We start from the raw sequence: 21,436 nt of genomic DNA on the forward strand, positions 1-21,436 counted from the left end.
GCTTCACTCCCTCTACGATCATATAGATTTGTCCTGCCTCGACAACGAGTTCTCTTGGGCTGAAATTCTGGAAGCAATAAATCACTCTCCTAACAACTGCGGCCCGGGTCCGGATGGGTTCACGAATGAGTTCTATAAGTCCTTTCACAACGTCCTCAAGGTTGATTTGCAGCGGCTCTTCTCAGACTTGTATCACAACCGAGTGGATCTCTCTGGTATTAACACGGCGTTCATCACTCTGTTGCCAAAGAAGGAAACACCTCTTGACATCCGTGACTACCGGCCTATTTCCATGGTCCACAGCGTGCCGAAACTAGCAAGCAAGGTTCTCACCCGTAGGTTGCAGCGTCAGATGCCGGAGTTGATTCACCCGTTGCAGTCTGGCTTTGCTAAGGGCAGGTCTATTGTGGAGAACTTTGCTATGGCAGCTGACATGATTCAGAGTGCTCATAAGCGGCGCTTGCCTATGATTGTTCTGAAGTTGGACTTCAGGAAAGCTTTCGACAGCGTTAGTTGGGCATGCATTTCCAACATTATGGAGGCAAGGGGCTTCCCCCGCAGATGGATTGGCTGGGTTTCTTCTCTCCTGCACACCTCCAGTTCCAGGATCATGATTAATGGCGAGCTTGGGGACACGATCGTCCCCCGAAGAGGGTTCAGGCAGGGCGGTCCGTTGTCTCCATACTTGTTCATTTTGGTGGCCGACGTGTTGCAACGTATGTGTTGTGTGGCGTTTGAGGCCGGGAATTTGGTTCATCCTTTAGGCCCTGACAGGTTGTTTCCGGTGTTACAATACGCTGACGACACTCTGCTTCTCTTTCAGGGCAGCATACAGCAGGCCACTGTGATTCGGGATATCCTGGCAGCTTTCATAGATTTTACTGGTCTGCACATAAACTTCGACAAGAACACTTTGGTTCCTATTGGGCTATACGCTGTCACCGCGTCTGAGATTGCTGCTCTGTTCGGCTGCCCGGTTTCTTCCTTCCCATGTACTTACCTCGGCCTACCTTTATCTTTGCATAAGATCACTCATGGCATGCTGCTGCCAGTAATTCACAAGGTTGACAAGCGACCGTCAGGTTGGTTAGCTACTCTTTTATCATGGGGTGGTTAGCTACTCTTTTATCATGGGGTGGTCGGCTGACGCTGCTGAACTCTGTGCTGGCTGCCATTCCAAGTTATTATATGACATGCTTCCCTTGGCCCAAGGAGTCTCTTACAAAGCTGAATAATCTCTTTCGAGCTTTCTTCTGGCAAGGCAAGAACAGCGTACGGGATGGCCAATGCTTGGTGGCATGGGATTACGTGATTATGCCGCGGTGTTCTGGTGGGCTGGGTGTGCATGATGTAGCTGCTCACAATCAAGCACTGTTGTGCAAGTTTGCGGCCAAGGTTCTGCAGCCCTCTGATATCCCTTGTTTTCAGTGGTTTGCTGCACAATACTGCAATGGTCGCATGGGCTTTGGAGTTCACAGTAGGGATATGTCTATCTGGAAAGGTTTCAGATGCTTCATTCCTATGGTGCTCTATGCATCCAGAGGCTCTCTGGGCAATGGATGTCATCTCTCCTTTTGGCATGACAAGTGGCTAGATGTCGGGCGACTCTTCCAGGTGTTGCCGACCCTATACACCTTTGCAAAGGATGGTAACTGCTCGGTTGCTTCACAACTCTCTGTTGCTGGTGTCTGGGACATTCAACTACACCCTAACCTCACCAAATCTGCTGCCCAGGAGCTCCACCATCTGCACTCCCTTCTGCTGCACATTTAACATGTCTCTCACCACCGAGACAACCGCTCTTCGTCCATTTACGACAAGGCCTTGAGCACTTCGTACTTTTATCGCCTCCTCACCTTTCGGGGGGTGGATGGCCGCTTCAGCATGTGGGTTTGGGACTCTATCATCCCACTTAAGCACCGGATCTTCTTATGGTTAGCCTTTTGGGGGCGTCTGAACACGAGGGATAACATGCTTAAGAAGAACTGGACTTCGGTGGCCTCTCATGCTGACTGTGACATCTGCCCAGCCCGCAAGTCCATCGATCATATCATCTTGCGATGCTCTCTCGCCGCTGCTCTCTGGGACAGGTTCGGTTTGGAGAGCTCTGCTTCGCGCTCTGTGGATCTCCTGGAGTTTATGCGCCTGTCGCAGGAACACTGGCCTTCATTTGCTGCCTGGCATGTTCTTGTCGCTGTTGCTGCTGTCACTCTTTGGCACGCCCAGAATGATAGGGTGTTCAACGGCACTTCCTGGTCTCCAACGTATGCACGGTTGTACGCTTCAAATCTTCTGAAGCTCTGGAGTCATCGGGCAAGGAGCCCGGATCACAAACAAGTTGTCTTGCTTTGGTTGCATAATTTATAGGCATAATGTAGTTTAGGCTGCTGATGTTGCTGATGTGCCTGCTCTTCCACTTCTTTGTGCTCCTCCTCCTCCCCTTTTCCGTTCGATAGGCAGCTTATAGCCTATGCACCTTGGTGCAGAATATAAGCTTCATGTAATGGACCTACGGTCTCCGGGCTACGGCCTGTTTTGAAATATATAAGGTAGAATGAAATCTACCTTTCATTTCAAAAAAAACTATTTTAGAATATTGATAATACAGCGACCTGTTTGGCAGTGCCGTATGCAGCGATGTAAAATGGGTTTTAAGTTAGCGCCTAGCTAGACGTTGCTTATGCAAAAATTAACCAAGTATAACACCTTAGAGTCTTGCTTCTTCACCTTCCTCTATGTTATGTAAATTTGGTGACAAAGCTCGGTGTTCTCTAGCTTCTTCTTTTTCGAGGCCACCTTCTCCTTGTTCTTTCTTTATAGTCACCTTCTCCTTGCCCCTGCTTAGAATCGTCTGTTGTGACATCCCTGGCATCAATATACAACATTGATAAATTTATGCTAATGAAAAATATACAAGGTACAAAAGAAGAAGAAAAAAGACATAGTTTGTAGAAAATCAGATGTATATCTTTTATGGTTCAGAAGAAGACACTCCACCACCACATTATCATTTTAAAATGTTTGACTCTTGTTTTCTCTAACAAACACACAGACAGCATAGGAAGTGTCGTGGTTCTAAGTCTGACAGTAGTGTAGGGGGGTAAGTATGGAGAGGCAAGATCTTAGCTATGGAGAAGTTGTAAGCACGCAAGGTTTACGAGTTCAGGCCCTTCTCGGAGGAAGTAATAGCCCTACGTCTCGGAGCCCGGAGGCGGTCGACTGGATTATGTGAGTATGAGTTACAAAGGTGCGAACACTTGTCTCGGAGGAGGGGGTGGCTTATATAGAGTGCGCCAGGACCCCGGCCAGCCCACGTTACAAAGGGTTCAGTGTACATTAAGGCGGGGCGTTACTGGTAACGCTGGTAATAAAGTCCTATGATGACCATAAAAGCTATTTAATGACCGACCGTTAGCGTGCGGAGTGACTTTAGGTCTCCTGGCCGTCGAGTGGTTGGATCTTGGTCGAGTGATTGCTTCTTGGTCGAGTGTCTTCGAGTCTGTCGAGTGGAACACCTTCAAGTCGATTGAAAGGTGATTTCTTCTAGAGATGTCCTTGGGTAGGGCAGTTAGGACAGGTCCATGACCCTACCCTAGGTACATAGCTTCATCATTAGCCCCCGAATGGATCAAGGTTTGAGTGGAGAAGGAGTTGAGAACTTCTCCGACTCGTTTTTCATGCCGTGAGCATATCTTGTTTCGGATCAACGAACCTGGGTGATGACAGCAACTTCCTTTTCAGTCGCCTTGATCCATTCTTAATTCTTCATTGAGTGAATTTCTTTACTTGTAAGGCTCCGAGTGACGGTGCGGAGGAGATCTTTGGTCTGACGAGTTGTTTGCTGCCCGCAGATTTCGTGGGATCCGAATTTTGGGAAGCGCGCGGGACGGGGGAGGCCACAGTAATCGGATGGGATAGAGCGGAGCCGCCTCGATCCCCGCGCCGCCTTTTTCGCCACGTATCGCGCGCAGTCGTTACGAGATTTGACAGAGTCACCTGGGCCTACCCGTCAGCCACTCGGAAGCGGCCTCATATAAGGCGTTGGACCGGAGTCTCCCGAACAGTGCGTTCTCATTTCCCCTTCTCCTCTCCACGTCCCTCCGCTGCGCTCGTTCTCGCCCCAGTATCACCGCTCCGTATGCGTCTCGCCGGCGGCAATGGGGAAGGAGAAGACGGCGGCTCTGGAGCGGGCAAAGAAGGCGACGGCGAGGTCGAAGGGGAAGGCGACCAGCCGGGGCGGATCTTCTTCGCGGACCGGCCTGCCGAAGGGCTGGATCCAGGGCGACTGGATCCACTCGAGGATCACCCAAGAAGACCTTGACGACCTGGCCGAAGGGGGGCTGATCCCCTATGACTCGGCACGGCTTTCGGGGAAGGAATCTGAGCCGCAACCTCGGAAGGGTGAGCGTGTTCTTCTTGCCACCCACGTCGACCGTGGATTTTCCTTGCCTCCTCACCCTTTCTTTCGAGGGTTTCTGAACTTCTTTGGGGCACAACTCCACCATTTTACCCCCAACTCAATCGTTTATCTCGCCGCTTTCATTTCTTTGTGTGAGAATTTCCTGGGTTGCCGGCCTCACTGGGGTCTTTTCAAGCATATTTTCACTTGTCGCTCCCAGACAGTGAAAAAGGCTAATCCGAGTGACGAGAGGACCCAAGTGATCCAGATGTGTGGGGGCCTTGGCATCCAGACGAGAGGGAAAAGCTCCTTTCCAGCCATGATTCTTCCTGACTCAGTTCGCGGATGGCAGTCGACCTGGTTTTACTGTAAAGACCAGTCGATGCCAGGGCAATCGACTGGCCTCCCTCCCTTTAACATGGACCGAGTGGAGAAACCCTCCCCTTTGAAGGTGCTCCCGGAGGAGAAGGCGCACGTGAAGGTGTTGGTCGATCGAGTGGTCCAGCTTATTCGTGACGGGGTCACTGGTATGGATCTCTTGGAGGTCTTCCTTCAGCGGCGCATCCAGCCTCTTCAAGCTCGAGACCATCCGATGTGGATGTATTCGGGTCTTGAAGACTCCACTCAGATCCATCCGGAGGAGGTCGACGACGACACACTGGAGAAGTGGCTGTCGGGCATTACCGGGAACAAGGACAATCCTAGGGGAGCCAGGAGAATTCCTCCATTCGACCAGTCTCATGCACCAGAGCAGGTCTGATTCCGAATTTTTGCTTGTAATCTGAATTCACTCGCGCAGCTGCCTATATTGCGTCGACTGACTTTGCTCTCCTTGCTTTCTTTCAGGCCATTATTGAAATGTATTCAATTCCCAACGGAGAGCAAGAGCAAGTTCTGGAAGGCGAGGCGAGTGGCGGCGAAAGTGGCGAGTGGACTTCCGATGGTGAAGGGGATGGATGAAGCGACGACTCAAGTGATGGAGAAGAAGTCGAGTCGCCCCCTCGCAGGGAGAGGCGATCCAAACTTGACCAAGAATGGCCGAGTGCCCGCGACAAGGCAACTGCTCAGGCTGGTCAATCTTCGAAGCGTCCTCGGATCTCTTCACCAACCCCGACTGAGAAGGCGCCCAAGCACCCCAAAGTTGCAGAGCCGAGGACTCGGAAGGCGTTGCCGAAGCTCAAGATTGATATCCCCGCCGCCTCCGCGTGAGTGTCTCTCTTTGTATTCACTCGACACTCCGCGTTGTTTGTTTTTCTTGTTTTAACTGGACGAACTTTGGAATTGTCAGCGCTGCCACTTCCGGGACCTCAGCTTACAGGGATGATGATGAGGTGATGGAGGATGCGGTCACTTCTAATCCGGGTATGATTTCTGCCATACTATCTTTATTCGGTCGATTCAACTGCAATGTGCATCATTGGGTGACGTGATTTTGGCAATCGAACTTTGCACAGCTCCCAACATTATTGATCTCCCTGATGATGATGAAGAGCCCGAGAGGCCTTTGACGAGGAAGAATAGGCGAGCTCCTGTAAGCGAGGCGCTACAGTCGACGCCGAGGGCGGAACCAGTCGTTCAGGACACTGGCGACGTCAATCAGGGTTCTGTTACCTTCGCCGAGCCACTGTCGAGTGCCTTGCCTTCTTCGCCGATTGCTCGGGCCTCTGTCGACCCACCTTCAGTTTTTGCGACCCATCATGGCCTAGAGGACGAGGTGAATGCTGCTAGGGAAGCCATACGCCAAGCGGGCGTTATGATGGAGAAGATGAAGATGGTGCGAGACGCCAGCCAAGTCGCCTATGATGCCAACTCGGCTCTCCAAAGCAACGTTCAGATTAGTTGGTCGCCGCTTTTTCTGTTAGGATATGCTACCTGAAGATTCTTTCTGAAAACCTTTGCATCTGTACACCCACTGGGTGCGTCGATTGAATTTTTGGACTAGTGGGGGCACGCTGAGTGCACCCACTAGGTGTAGTCCCCGAGACTACGGTGGACTGTTGGCAGTCGACTGTAGTCTTTGTATTTTGCCGAATGTATAAACCAAACTGGTAGTTTGTCTCTTCCACTTGACTTCGGCGGGCCGGTCGGGTGGGATCAGAACCGGTGCGCACGCTAAGTGCACCCCCTGGGTGTAGTCCCCGAGACTACGGTGGACTGCTGGCAGTCGACTGTAGTCTGAGTTCTACTTTCTCTCTTTCTGCCCCTTTTTTAGACTCGACTTCGGCGGGCCAGTTGAGTGGGATCAGAACCGGTGGGGGCACGCTAAGTGCACCCACTAGGTGTAGTCCCCGAAACTATGATGGACTGCAAGCAGTCGACCGTAGTCTTAGTATTTATTGCCTTTGTTGTTTTTTGCTGTAAAAATAACTTCTCCCCTTTGATTTCAGAAATCTTGTGATCTTGGAGCTCGCTTTGCTGACTTGGAGAAGCAGCAGATTCAACTGAACCTTGACTTGGAGCTGGCCAGGACAGAGCTACAAAAGGTCAGAGACGGCGCCGCAGGTAGGACGAGTTTGTCGACCGGTCAGTTTTAGGCTTGAGTACCCTTCTGCTATTTCTGAATCAATCATCATTTCTTTGCAGAAAAACTGAGAGAAGCTCTGGCGAAGAAGGATCAGGATTTGGCCGCTGCTCGTAAGGAGGCTGACGACAAGACCGCCCTGGCCGAACAGAAGCTGGCTTCGGTCGGCCAGTTGGAAGAAGAGAATACCAGGCTGAAGACCGCTCTGAATGACTCCAACAAGGAGTGCTCGCGCTGGAAGAAGGCGAATCTCGTCCAGGGCGAGAAAATGGAAGGCATTGCTCGCAGGAGGGATGATCTAGAGAGCTATCTGAGAAGTCTTGCCAAGAAATTGTTCATCAAGCTTGAAGTGCACATTCTGTTCTGACTGATTTTTTTTGTGTCGACTCAGTGTACGAAAATTGACTTATCCTTGGATCGTGAATGCTGAGTTTTGCCAGAATTTTGAAGAGGAGACTGGGCGGATCGAACCAGGTTTGGATCCAATCAACTCTCCCGTGAAAGATGAAACTGCCATGAATCTGCTCCGTCTGGAATCTCGCATCGACAGTGTCGTGGACTACTTGGCTCGACTGAAGGTCGTCATGTCGCGGATTGACCCGACACTTTGGCCAAAGGCTGTGCTCCACAATGATATTGAGTCCCTGATGACTCGACTAAATGAAATCCCCGACCGAGTGCAGGAGTGGAAGAAGTCTGCTGCTCGCTGTGGCGCTGACGTGGCTCTGTCTTTGGTTCGTGTCCATTGCAAGGAGGTGCGACAGGACAAACTGGCAGCAATCAAGGTCGCCAACACCCAGAAGCATGACTTCCGAACCTTTATGGAGACTTTCATCGCTGCAGCCACTCGGATAGCCGACGGCGTCGACCTGGATGAGTTCGTCGAGCCTGCCAGCCCTCCTCCCGCGGAGTGAACAAACTCTTATGTCCCACCTTAAATTTGCCTCGGAATGCCGAGTGGTTTTTGTAACCGTTAAAGTTTTTCGGGCTGCATGCCCGAGTACTTCGATCTGTGATCTGGAATCTTTGGAATTTACCTGAACTTGGTTTACCGTTGAATATCTTTATGAATCTCCTGCTAAGTGAACCCATTCTTCATTCGAGACAACTTTTGCATTCGCAGCGCAGCTCCGAAGGAGAGGGAGGCAGTCGACCCATGTCTTGTATTTGTGGCGAAGCTCCCCAGGGGAAGGCGGCGGTCGACCCACACCCTGTTACTGCAGAGTGGGACGGAGCGCACATTGTATTTGTGGCGAAGCTCTCCAGGAAAAGGTGGCAGTCGACCCGCACTTCGTTACTGTAGAGCGGGATGAATCGCGCGTTGTATTTGTGGCGAAGCTCTCCAGGAGAAGGTGGCAGTCGACCCGCACTTCGTTACTGTAGAGCGGGATGAATCGCGCATTGTATTTGTGGTGAAGCTCCCCAGGAGAAGGTGGCGGTCGACCTGCCCCTTGTCATCCTTGAGGAATGAGATGTGTTTCGTATTTAGGCGAGTTCTGGACTGCAGCTAAGCCCCCGAGTGGGAGGATTGCTCTCCACTCGGTAGGATTTTTTCAAACTTAGGCGAGTGCCGGACTGCAGCTAAGTCTCTAAGTGAGAGAACTTAGGCGAGTACTGGACTGCAGCTAAGCCCCCGAGTGGGAGGATTGCTCTCCACTCGATAGGATTTTTTCAAACTTAAGCGAGTGCCGGACTGCAGCTAAGTCTCTAAGTGAGAGAACTGGACTGCAGCTAAGCCCCCGAGTGGGAGGATTGCTCTCCACTCGGTAGGATTTTTCAAACTTAGGCGAGTGCCGGACTGCAGCTAAGTCTCTAAGTGAGAGAACTTAGGCGAGTACTGGACTGCATCTAAGCCCCCGAGTGGGAGGATTGCTCTCCACTCGGTAGGATTTTTTCAAACTTAGGCGAGTGCCGGACTGCAGCTAAGTCAACTTAGGCGAGTACTGGACTGCAGCTAAGCCCACGAGTGGGAGGATTGCTCTCCACTCGGTAAGATTTTTTCAAACTTAGGCGAGTGCCGAACTGCAGCTAATTCTCTAAGTGAGAGAACTTAGGCGAGTACGGGACTGCAGTTAAGCCTCTGAGTGGGAGGATTGCTCTCCACTCGGTAGAATTTTTTCAAATTTAGGCGAGTTCTGGACTGCAGCTAAGCCCTCGAGTGGGAGGATTGCTCTCCACTCGGTAGGATTTTTTCAAACTTAGGCGAAACGGATTCGCAGCTAAGCCCCCGAGTGGGAGGCTGGCTCGCCACTCGGTAGGAAACTGTTTTTACAAATTTAGGCGAAGCGGATTCGCAGCTAAGCCACCCACTGGGGGATTTCTTACGCAAACAAAAATAATAATCACTGGGAAAATTGTAACGCTCTTGTCTTTGATAAATAAACTACAGGAGTTTTTCTTATTACATCTCATCCGAGTGAGAATTTAAGTATAAAAGGGGCGGAGTAGCTCCGCATTCCAGGCTCGTGGCTCATCAATCTGGCGACCGACATTGTAGAGGTGGTATGCTTCATTGTGGAGGACTCTGGTGACTATGAAGAGGCCTTCCCAAGTAGGAGCGAGTTTGTGTGGTTTCTGCTGATCCACTCGGAGGACTAAGTCTCCTTCTTAGAAGGCTCGGCTCTTCACGTTTCTGGCATGGAATCGACGCAAGTCTTGCTGATAGATGGTCGATCGAATCAAGGCCATTTCTCTTTCTTCTTCTAGGAGGTCGACTGCGTCCTGCCGGGCTTGTTCTGCTTCATCTTCTGAGTAGAGCTCGACTCTGGAAGCGTTGTGAAGCAGGTCACTCGGTAAGATTGCCTCGGCTCCATAGACCAGAAAGAATGGGGTTCTTCCGGTCGATCGATTCGGGGTTGTCCTCAATCCCCAAAGGACTGATGGAAGCTCGTCGACCCATGCACCTGTTGCGTGCTTGAGATCGCGCATCAATCGGGGTTTCAGTCCTTTGAGAATTAGCCCGTTTGCCCTTTCTGCTTGCCCATTCGACTGAGGGTGAGCGACCGAAGCATAGTCGACCCGAGTACCCTGAGAGGCGCAAAAGGCCCTGAATTTGTCGGAATCGAAGTTTGACACGTTGTCGGTGATGATGTTGTGTGGAACTCCATATCTAAATATCAACTCTCTGATGAAACTGATAGCGGTGCAAGCATCAAGATTCTTGATAGGCTTGGCTTCAATCCATTTGGTGAACTTGTCGACTGCTACCAGCAAATGAGTGAAGCCGCTCCTGCCTGTTCTCAGTGGTCCAACCATGTCCAGCCCCCAAACAGCGAAAGGCCAGACGAGTGGAATGGTTTTCAGGGCTGACGCGGGCTTGTGCGGCATGTTGGAGTAATACTGACATCCTTCACATTTGTCGACTATCTCTTTTGCCATCTCATTGGCTCTTGGCCAGTAGAACCCCGCTCGGTATGCTTTAGCCACAATGGTCCGAGAGGACGCATGATGACCACAGGTCCCCGAGTGGATATCGTTAAGGATCATCTGACCTTCTTCTGGTGTAATACACTTCTGGCCGACCCCAGTCGCGCTTTCTCTATATAATTGTCCCTTTATGACTGTAAAGGCCTTGGATCAACGGACGATCTGTCGAGCCTCTTCTTCGTCTTCTAGGAGTTCTTTCCTTAGGATGTACGCGATGTACGGTTCTGTCCAGAAGGGAGTGATAACCAAGACTTCCATGATCAGGTCGACCACAGCTGGAACTTCAACTTCAGTCGGATCTATGGCGCTTTTTGGTTGCAGGGCCTCTTTAGTGAAGCGATCCTCCTGGACTGATGGTGTGTGGATGCGTTCCAAAAACACATTGCTGGGAATGGCTTCTCTTTTGGAACCTATTTTTGCCAGATCATCAGCTGCTTGATTTTTCAGTCGGGGTATGTGATGAAGCTCTAACCCCTCGAATTTCTTCTCCAGCTTTCTCACTGCATTGCAATAACCAGTCATGGCTGGACTTCTGACGTCCCATTCCTTCATCACTTGATTGACCACCAAATCTGAGTCGCCATAGACCATGAGGCGACGGACGCCGAGTGAAATGGCCATGCGCAACCCATATAAAAGTGCTTCGTATTCTGCCTCGTTGTTAGAGGAATCAAAGTGGATTTGAAGAACATATCTGAGTTTATCTCCTCTGGGGGAGACCAACACCACTCCGGCGCCGGAACCATTTAGCATCTTGGAACCGTCAAAGAACATGGTCCAATGCTCCGAGTGAACCTGAGTCGGCAGTTACTGTTCAATCCACTCGGCGACGAAATCCGCGATTGCCTGGGACTTGATAGCTTTCTTTGCCTCAAACTTGATATCTAGAGGAAGGAGTTCAATCGCCCATTTTTCCACTCGACCAGTTGCGTCCCTGTTATGCAAGATCTCTGACAACGGAGCGTCGCTGACGACTGTAATGGAATGATCAGAGAAGTAGTGGGCAACTTTCTTTGTGGTCATATAAATCCCATATACGAGCTTCTGATAATGAGGATATCTTTGCTTCGATGGGGTCAAGACTTCAGAAATATAATACACTGGGCGCTGAACTTTGAAGGTTTTCCCTTCTTCTTCCCGCTCGACCGTAAATACCGTACTGACGACCTGTCCTGTGGCTGCAATGTAAAGCAGCAAAGGCTCCTTGCTGATTGGGGCAGCAAGCACCGGCTGGGTGGAGAGCAGAGCTTTGAGCTCTACGAACGCTGCGTCAGCTTCAGGAGTCCACTCGAACTTGTCAGACTTCTTCATCAATCGGTAAAGAGGCAATGCCTTTTCACCGAGACGAGATATGAATCGACTTAGGGCGGCCAAGCAACCAGTAAGCTTCTGAACATCGTGCACTCGCACAGGACTTTTCATTCAGAGTATAGTACCGACTTTTTCTGGATTGGCGTCGATTCCCCATTCGGAAACGAGAAAACTGAGTAACTTTCCGCCAGGAACCTCGAATGTGTATTTTGATGGATTAAGCTTGATATCAAACCTTCTGAGGTTGGCAAAGGTTTCAGCAAGGTCAGTCAGCAGGCAGGAACCCTTCCGTGACTTGACCACAATATCGTCCATGTACGCCTCCACATTCCGACTGATTTGGGTGAGCAAAAACTTCTGAATCATCCTCATGAATGTGGCTCCGGCATTCTTGAGGCCGAATGGCATGGTAACATAACAAAAGCACCCGAATGAAGTGATGAAAGTTGTTTTGATCTCGTCAGGCCCATACAGACGGATCTGATGGTACCCGGAATAGGCGTCTAAAAAAGACAGTCGCTCACATCCCGCAGTCGAGTCGACTATCTGGTCGATGCGGGGGAGAGGAAAATGATCTTTCGGGCAGGCCCGATTGATATGTTTAAAGTCAATGCACATGCGAAATGACTTGTCCTTCTTGGGGACCATGACAACATTGGCGAGCCACTCGGAGTGGTAGATTTCTCGGATGAACTCCGCCGCTAAGAGCCGAGCCACCTCTTCGCCAATGGCCTTCCTCTTCTGGACGACGGACCGTCAGAGATGTTCCTTGATAGGTTTTACTTTTGAGTCGACTCTTAGGCGGTGCTCAGCCAGGCCCCTGGGAACACCCGGCATGTCAGAGGGCTTCCATGCGAAAATGTCCCAGTTCTCACGGAGGAACTGGATGAGCGCTTCTTCCTATTTGGAGTCGAGTGTTGTCGAGATATGAGTTGGAGCAGCGCTGGGGTCAATCGGGTGGATGTGAGCTGTCTTCGTATCGCCAGTCGACTGAAAAGCTGACTCTGTAGCGGGCTTCTTGGCTCGCAACAAATCACTCGGGTCTGCAGTCTTCTAGTATTCCTGCAACTCCACCACTGCCATCTGAGCATCGGCGATCTTTGAACCTTTCTGAAAACATTCTTCCGTTTTCTTCCTATTGCCCGTAATAGTGATCACACCTTTGGGGCCAGGCATCTTCAATTTGAGATACACATAACATGGTCGGGCCATGAAACGTGTATAAGCCGGCCTGCCCAAAATAGCGTGGTAGGCACTCTGAAAGTCTATAACTTCAAATGTCAACTTCTCTTTGCGGTAATTCTTGGAATCACCGAAAACCACATTAAGAGCAATCTGGCCGAGTGATTCAGCCTTCTTCCCAGGAATGACTCCATGGAAACTCATGTTGCTAGCACCGAGTCTGGACATCGGAATGCCCATCCCTTTCAACGTTTCTGAATACAATATGTTCAAACCACTGCCACCATCCATCAAGACTTTGGTCAGTCGAGTGCCTTCAACCACTGGGTCGACCACCAGAGCTTGCCTCCCAGGGGTGGCAATATGCGTTGGGTGATCGGACTGGTCGAACGTGATGGCAGTTGGGACCATTTCAAATAACTTGGTGTCGCCGGAGCAACCATATTCACCTCTCGGTTGATGACTTTCAGTCGACTTTTGCTCTCAACATCAGCAAAAATCATCAGGGATGGAATTGCGGGTATCCGTCGTCACTGTCCTCTTTGTCCTCGACCTTGTCCGACTCATTTTCCTTACCTTTGGGTTGCTTGCCCTGGAACTGCTGGATTAAGAGTCGACACTGTCGAGTGGTATGTTTTGGGTAAATGAAATTACCCTCTTCATCTTTGTTTGTGTGGACGAGACATGGCAAGTCCAACACATCATTTCCGTCCTGGTCTTTAACCTTTTTGGGGTTCCAAGGCCCTTTAGGTTTCCCTTTAAACTTTCCTTGGGTTAAAGCCAAGGCTTCCCCGGGAGCCGCTGGCTCGGCTTTCCGTTTCTGTTTCCGATTGGAATTGCCTCCGGTTTCTTGGGTGACTGACTTGAGCTTGCCACTCCTGAGTCAATCCTCATCTTCGCCATTAGCGTACTTGGTGGCAATCTCCATCATCCGATTCAGGGACATATCCCCGGTTCGACCGAATTTCAAATTCAGTTCTCTGTACTTGACGCCTTCCTTGAAGGCACAAACTGCTTGGTGGTCAGGCACATTCTCCACCGAGTGGTGTAACGTGATCCACCTCTGGATGTAATCCCTCAAAGTTTCATTCGGCTTCTGCACGCAAGACCGGAGTTCCGTCAGTCCTGCCGGTCGCTTGCATGTGCCTTCAAATGTGGTGACGAACACTCGGGAGAGATCTTCCCAAGTGTAAATGCTGCTAGGTGCTAACTGGATCAGCCACGCTCTGGCCGAGCCCTCCAACATGAGAGGCAGGTGCTTCATGGCCACTTCATCATTGTCGCCGCCAATCTGGACGGCCACTCGGTAGTCCTCAAGCCAAGTATCGGGCTTGGACTCGCCAGTGAACTTACTGACTCCCGTCGCCAACCTGAAGTTGGGAGGAATCACAGCGGCCCTGATGGCTCTAGTAAAGCACTCTGGCCCCGAAACATGTACTCTGCTGCTGGTAGGTGCATCTCTGTCATGACTTTCTCGGTGAGCCCTGTTCCTGTCGACCAGACCTTGGACGAGAATGGATCTTGCGTCAAAGCCTGGCCCTCTGGGGTCGACTGGAATCCTTCGCCCACCACTATGAGGGCGTCTGTCATCCTGCTGGCGAGGCACATACGACCCGCTCCTCGGGGGAGGCGTGGGCACTCGACGTCGACCGTCACGATCGACTCGGTGATCATACTGCTCATGGTTCCCATATTGGTCACGCCGGTCTCCACGTCCCTCACGCCTCGGGGGCGATCTCGGGCTGTGAGCCGACTGGACTGTGTCCGCGGCAACGGATCTACTGTGAATCCTGTTCCGCGACTGAGAAACAGCGGAATTCTGATCTCCTGCTGCCCGGAGTAACGCTCTGATCTGCAGCAAGCCTTTGTCGGCCTCCGACTGGGAAGGCTAAATCGACTCCGCAGCTGCTAAATTCTGAATCGGAGTTCGATATACCTGCGGGGCGGGAAGAGCTGACGTCGACTGGATTCGGGAACCCGTTGTCGCGCACGCTCGCCGAGTGCTCGCTGGAGGTTCTCCAGTCGAGTGCGCTTGGCCAAGTTTGCCAGGCGCGCGTCCTCCAAGGCGCGAGCCTCGAGGGTTTCTCCAACGATAGGAGTGTGTAGTGCATCCACGTTCCGGCGGCGAAGTTCTTCTCTCTGCAGCGACGTGAGAGGCTCGGGAAGATACTCCTCATGAAGACGCGACGGGTCGCCTCCACCCGCGCCTCCGTCGGTGCGGGGAAAACCGGGAGGACTGGGCGGTCCATCGACCATCAGAACCTCCGTCGCCGGATCGCTGCTGTCGCACTCGGATGCGGTCTCTGCGGAGCCAGTCGACAGGTCGAACAGGCCGTAGAGGGATTCATCGGGCTCGATCACCGCGACTTGAGGGGTGGCCGACTGACATGCCACCGCGTGCCTCACCCACCGCTGAAGTCTCGACCGACCGGAGCGCTTGCGCCGGCGGGAAATGGGGAGGGAGGACAACACAGGAGCCGACCGGTAGGGGGTCGACGGTTGCCGCGGGAGAACGCCGCGGACGCACGCGCTAAAGTGCGTTGCACCGCGAGCAGGGAGTGGGTCCACATCAAGCGAAGCCTCCTGGAGCCAAGCAAAGTCGTCGACGATGAACGTGAGCGCGCCGAGACGGATCTCGCGGCCCTCCACCGAAACTCCGCCGAAAACCATGATGATTCGAGTCGGAAAAGGTCGCAACTCCTCCAACAAACGCTAAAGCACCTGCCCCACGGTGGGCGCCAACTGTCGTGGTTCTAAATCTGACAGTAGTGTAGGGGGGTAAGTATGGAGAGGCAAGATCTTAGCTATGGAGAAGTTGTAAGCACGCAAGGTTTACGAGTTCAGGCCCTTCTCGGAGGAAGTAATAGCCCTACGTCTCGGAGCCCGGAGGCGGTCGACTGGATTATGTGAGTATGAGTTATAGAGGTGCGAACCCTTGTCTCGGAGGAGGGGGTGGCTTATATAGAGTGCGCCAGGACCCCGGCCAGCCCACGTTACAAAGGGTTCAATGTACATTAAGGCGGGGCGTTACTGGTAACGCTGGTAATAAAGTCCTATGATGACCATAAAAGCTATTTAATGACCGACCGTTAGCATGCGGAGTGACTTTAGATCTCCTGGCCGTCGAGTGGTTGGATCTTGGTCGCGTGATTGCTTCTTGGTCGAGTGTCTTTGAGTCTATCGAGTGGAACACCTTCAAGTCGATTGAAAGGTGATTTTTTTTAGAGATGTCCCTGGGTAGGGCAGTTAGGACAGGTCCATGACCCTACCCTAGGTACATAGCTTCATCAGGAAGCACACTACCAATAAAGACATCGTGACGACAGACACCGCTCAAGGGCGAGGAAGGCAGCGTCGGCGGCGAGGGTCGGGTTATTGGGGAGGGTCGTCACTATAATGAGCAATAACAACTCTATCCCTAGCAAAACTTATTTACGGTACCGCGACCCTTCGGCGGAACAGACCGCGTAAACCAACCCGCAAATGTTTGCGGGACGCGTTTACGTGATATGTTCCGCATCGGAGGGCTTGCGGTACCGCACAATTTTCATAGCTTCGTAAATCAGAGACTTCAACAAAGAAAACCGAATGGAATCATAATATAAATATAAATGGTCCGAAAAGCAATTCACAATACAGCAATCATTTTCATCACAACAAATGTTCAAATTTGAATAATTATTACAACACCAAATTGTTCGAATCATCGGATGAAGACAATGAGGACGAACTCCAATCCATCTATAAAATGCACATGAAACCCCATGAATTTCACCCGAACCTACTCCGAGCCAAATCGAGCACAACCCCGCGAGTGTTGGACATACCTCGCCCGAAGCCGGCCGAAGCAAAGCCGCGCTACGCCGCCCTTTCTTCTCCCCGCCGACTGATGCAAAGCCGCGCCGCCGCCTTCCTCCTACGCGCGCAGGCGAGCCCCATCGATTCCGAGGCTCACTGGCGACCAACCGGATCCACCAGCTACAAGGTCGTGCGCCAAGCTCCGGGATGGGATCCATGGCGCCAACGGTGGCCACGAGCCCTGGACACAAATGGGCACCCCCCCCTCCCCCCCTTGCCGAAACTTGGTGGAATGGATGTGGAGCAGGGTGGCGAAGCTTTCGGGTGGCGTGAGGCAGCCGAGGCAGCAAGACCAGACGGGGATGTGCGGTGGCGGCGGCGGCGACGGGGAGTGGAGATGCGAACGGAAGCGGGCGGAAATGCGTTCACGCAAAAGGAAAGAGGAGCTGGCAAAATTGATTGAAATCCCGTAGATATGAACGAAATGAGCTCGTGGATTCGGGATCCCACAAAAAGTTTCCGGGACGGCCAAAATTGGGGGATTTATTCGGGCCGGGCAAACCCCCTCCGTCCCGCAAACCGACGTTTATTTTGCTGGACGTCCGGTTTGCAGGATCCGCTAGAGATGCTCTTAATCGTCCTCCTCTTGCAAGACAAAACATCATCTTTTTCCCTACATTTCCTTTCCGTCCACTTTCATTCTCTTAAGGCCATGGCCAATGCATAGCCTCGGGGTGATGCCTCACATGCCATGTAGGATTGGATGACAGGAAAAGTAGATTGGGATGGGGAAGCGGGATCCTCTGCAGGAGGCGAGTGCTTGAAGATAAAAAATGTGGTCAGGTGCATAAAGTAGAAAAAGTTGAAGTAGTGAGTATGGATACATGTGTAGTGAGAATCACTTTCTATTCTTTGATGAAGCCCACTAGTAGTAGCTTGCATTGGGGGGGAGGGAGGGGGGGGGGAGAAAATTAATATAGATGCCTCAAACTACTTTTTGTCGTGGGGCATCTATATCCATATGCCACCTTTGTACATGCACTAATCCGCCCATTCTCTAGCATTACTGATGTTACCATCGCTTAGACACATTTTACAAACTCTTCATTGCTAGTGAACCCCCCCCCCCCCCCCCCGCCCTCAATTTCGCCAGAGCCGCTCGTAATACCTATCGATCCAACAATGCAAATTTCCACTACATTTTATAATTGGTCGCTATTTTAACATTTAGTGATGAAATGTTAGTAGGCAAGAACATCATTACCTATTGTGTTACCAATTTGCCGTTTATTAGCCACCTTGACATCAACAGATTTAGCGGGTTTTGTATCTTCGTCACTGAAGAAAACCAATTCCTGAAAATGATAAAAACATCATCGGAATACATATGTAGAAATCTTAATTCATGTCTAACATTTGCAGCTAATATCAATGAAATAAATGATGAAGTACATACACAGCAATGACGATCTTCTTGGTAAATAAAATCTAAACACCTTATATGATTGCATGACCATTATTTGTATTTGGCAGATAGAGGTTTTAACCCAAAACATTTATTGTTCAAAGTATAGGGCTTCTCTGTTGTTTATGCTAAGAAAAATATATTCAGAAAACATAGTGCTCGATAAAATAATACAAACAACTTTTGCATTTGTACCAATAATGTTACACCATAATAAGTATAATGCTAGATGCGGATATGAATTTTAGTACAAATAACAGATTTCATTTCACAAGGAGTGAATGGAAAAAACAATACCACAGAACTATCAAAGAAAGGCGCGAAAGAGTTGTCAGCGTATTCACCTTATTCTCGTTTCCTGTATTTAACCTCCCATATTGGTAGGTCCGATTCTTGGAATGGTACCATCTGCACATCAGTAAATTTATCAGAGAAACATAATGTTATGTGGGGTAACAATGGGAGACCGGAAGCACGGCACAAGCAATAGTGGTTTCAAACACGTTTACCACTGCCATCGCTGCAGTTCAAGTTTATATTCATATTATTTATAGATGGAATGCAAATTAGTGTAGCTGACAGAGTGGCAATAGAAGGAGAAATAATCAATAAATGGATTTGCGCACAATCAAAATAACATAACAAGGCGTAAATGTCGTACAACAAAGTGAAAAGTCTCAGATGCGTAAGCAAAACCTACGAAATGCTAGAGAAGAGAGATAACATAGTTCATAGAACTTCTAAAGGTAAACAACAGATGACCTGGGTCAGCAAACAGGAGTGATTACCTCTTGGCCGAACTCCCAAAAGTAAGATCTTCTGTCTGTAGTTTATGGGACAAGTCCTTTGGCTCAACAAAGTTTTTTTTCTGTCGACTTTCTGTACAGAACTTCAAATCTAACTTGCTATCATCCATATCTAAATGTTTCTCAGAAATATTTTGAAAAACTGTACGCCTTTTTGGTTCATGATTCATGGGATTTGTTGCTCTTTTCCGATCTTTCATTTGGGAAACATGTTTGCCTGTGTTAAAATAGCCTAGCTCTTTAGCGAATGCTGCTGCAGCGCCCTATGTATAACCAGGAAAGTTGTCAAAACATTTGTAAATAGTCACCACAAAAGTATAGTAACATAGAAAATTAGGACTGAGGACACTGAAGCGTGCACCTTCCCATAGCTCTTTGTAGGTGGAGTAGACTGTAAGTGCCGATGGTATTTACCAACAACGATGCTGCTGTTGAGCTCATCACCATTATCTGCAAAAGAAATGGCAAAGGTCCATTTGTTTTTGTGGGGAAAGGTAAATTGATGACTGAAAAAACATAAGCAATATGCATCAGACAGTTGAAGGCAAGAAAAGGAAGGTATTCGATCGGCTCACGTGAATACACCTTCGCTAAAAACCAGCAAAAGGAAGACAATGAATGAATCCTAAATTCCTAATACTTTTCTGCCTCAGGCTTGGGCTGTTGTGCATATCTCATAGGTGACTCACTTTCCTTGTGCCTCTTCAGATTTTCATGCACTGGTTAGTTTGTTATCCCAGTTGGCCGATGGTGCCACAAGAAATGTGTGTATCCAACTTGTAAGGTTATATAAATGTAAAATAATTAGTTAGATAACTACGTGAATATGTGTTTTTAGGTCAAAATTTATCAAGTTACTGATGATTAAAAGTATTACCGTTTAGCTCACAATGAATCTGAACTCGGCTATGTACAGAAAGTCCAAATCGAATCCAGATATAAGTTTCATGTAGCTTCGTATTAATTAGCACAACCAAGTTATGGGTAAAAAAATGCAGGGTTAAATACTTCTGCATATCATCGAAATAAGAAACAGAAAAACACCTCTCTGACGAAGAGGGACAACACATAACCCAGTGTAGTTGATTAATTCAATTAACATATGTCCAGTGATCCTTGGTGATGAGTTATGAAGATAAAAGAACGTTGAGAAAAGGAACAGCTGCATACTTGTAGAGTTGTCCAGCAGTACATCATTTTTCCAGTAAGGTAAGTACCCATGAATAATTTTAATATTCGGCAGAATGACACCTTTTGATACTGATTTCCACAAATTATGGTAACCAACACCGTAAACCTACCAAGCACGAACATCGAGGAATTGGATATAGTGAAAACAAAATCAAAAGGCTATGAAGGAGTAGTGCCGGCAGCATTCATGTCTCGAAAAGAATGTGGGCATTTTGCCCAATGATACACTTGGCTTGCAACCGTAAGAATTCGTGCTTACATCATCAAGATAAAAGGAAATTCATGGTGAATAAGTTGAGCCGGCAAGGTTTGCTTGGAGCTAAACATCTAAACGCACGCACAGCTATCAAGTAGCATGCAACTGAAAAATTACTAGTATTTCACAGCAACAATATATTCATCAGTAAGCGAAGATGCAAAATTACCAGCGGCGGTGAGGTAACGCGTCGTGGCCCCGTGACCCGTCATTCCTCTCGTTCCCACGTGCAGTTCACCGAGGCAGCGACCGAGATGCAGGGGAGGCACGGCAGCGAGGGATGCCGCGCGCCCGCCGCGCCGGGGGAAGGACAGAGAGGTGACGCCGGCGGGAGGACGGAGCGGCGGCAGGGTGGAGGGTGGTGCGGGGAAGAAGGCGAAGGGAGCGCCGAGGAGGCTAGTTAGCGGATCTTGGCAGCGAGAATCGGCGGCGGCGAGGATGAGAACTCGGGGTGTGAGAAACCTAGCGAGACGACGATGAAACAACGAGGGTCTGGAGGGTGCTGTTTCCTTTTGTCAATCGGATCGTTTTTGGTGGGAAGGAAAGAAACCAGCGTGAGAGATTTTTACAAGAATCTATCGACCGGGCGTTCCCACAAGCCAAATTCCTTCGGGTTCAACTTTTTATTCAGAAAAACCGTCAAAAAAACACTTTTTATTCAGAGATATCATGTGACTTGGTCGCCAATGGCTGCGAGGAAGAGGACGATTTCCTTCTCGGCCCGCGATCAAGACCACCCGACCGCGGCACATTTTGGCGCCAAACGGCCACCTTTCCTATCATATCCTCCTCTTTGCCTTCGCCCAGCCACGAAGCTCATAGCTAGAGCCTAGAGAGACTTCAGGTTGAGGAAACATTTGAAAAGAAAACCATGAATGAATGAATCTCCCACGATTGATGCAGAAATGGCAAATTTCGGCAGAGCCCCTGTAAAACTCACACGTTCCAAACAGGCCAGACCACAAAGACGGCACCGCCACGGAGAAATTTAGGCCATTCAAGCGTCAGGATTATGACGAGGTTCTTCTTCACCCAACAAAGTGTTTCCTTCTGGTATGTGTTAGGCCACCAAATTCAGGCA

General features: G+C 49.9%; 1 protein-coding gene across 2 annotated transcripts; it reads right to left on the bottom strand.

Moving 5' to 3' along the window:
• Nucleotides 1-2,541: 2,541 nt before the first annotated feature.
• Nucleotides 2,542-20,999, bottom strand: LOC125519896. Of its 2 annotated transcripts, none has more exons than XM_048684673.1 (6): nucleotides 20,525-20,991; nucleotides 19,270-19,358; nucleotides 18,891-19,171; nucleotides 18,447-18,510; nucleotides 17,902-17,992; nucleotides 2,542-2,865 (listed from the first exon to the last, which is right to left on the bottom strand). In XM_048684673.1, the coding sequence occupies exons 1-6, from the start codon at nucleotides 20,565-20,567 to the stop codon at nucleotides 2,708-2,710; spliced, it is 726 nt and encodes a 241-aa protein (XP_048540630.1). In that variant the 5' UTR covers nucleotides 20,568-20,991; the 3' UTR covers nucleotides 2,542-2,707. The 2 variants fall into 2 exon arrangements, with proteins under 2 accessions (XP_048540630.1, XP_048540631.1); XM_048684674.1 differs by lacking the exon at nucleotides 2,542-2,865 and adding an exon at nucleotides 16,072-17,805 and having other exon boundaries at nucleotides 20,525-20,999.
• Nucleotides 21,000-21,436: the final 437 nt, after the last annotated feature.

This window comes from Triticum urartu, chromosome 7 (genome assembly GCF_003073215.2).
Source record: "Triticum urartu cultivar G1812 chromosome 7, Tu2.1, whole genome shotgun sequence".
NCBI classification, from domain to species: domain Eukaryota; kingdom Viridiplantae; phylum Streptophyta; class Magnoliopsida; order Poales; family Poaceae; genus Triticum; species Triticum urartu.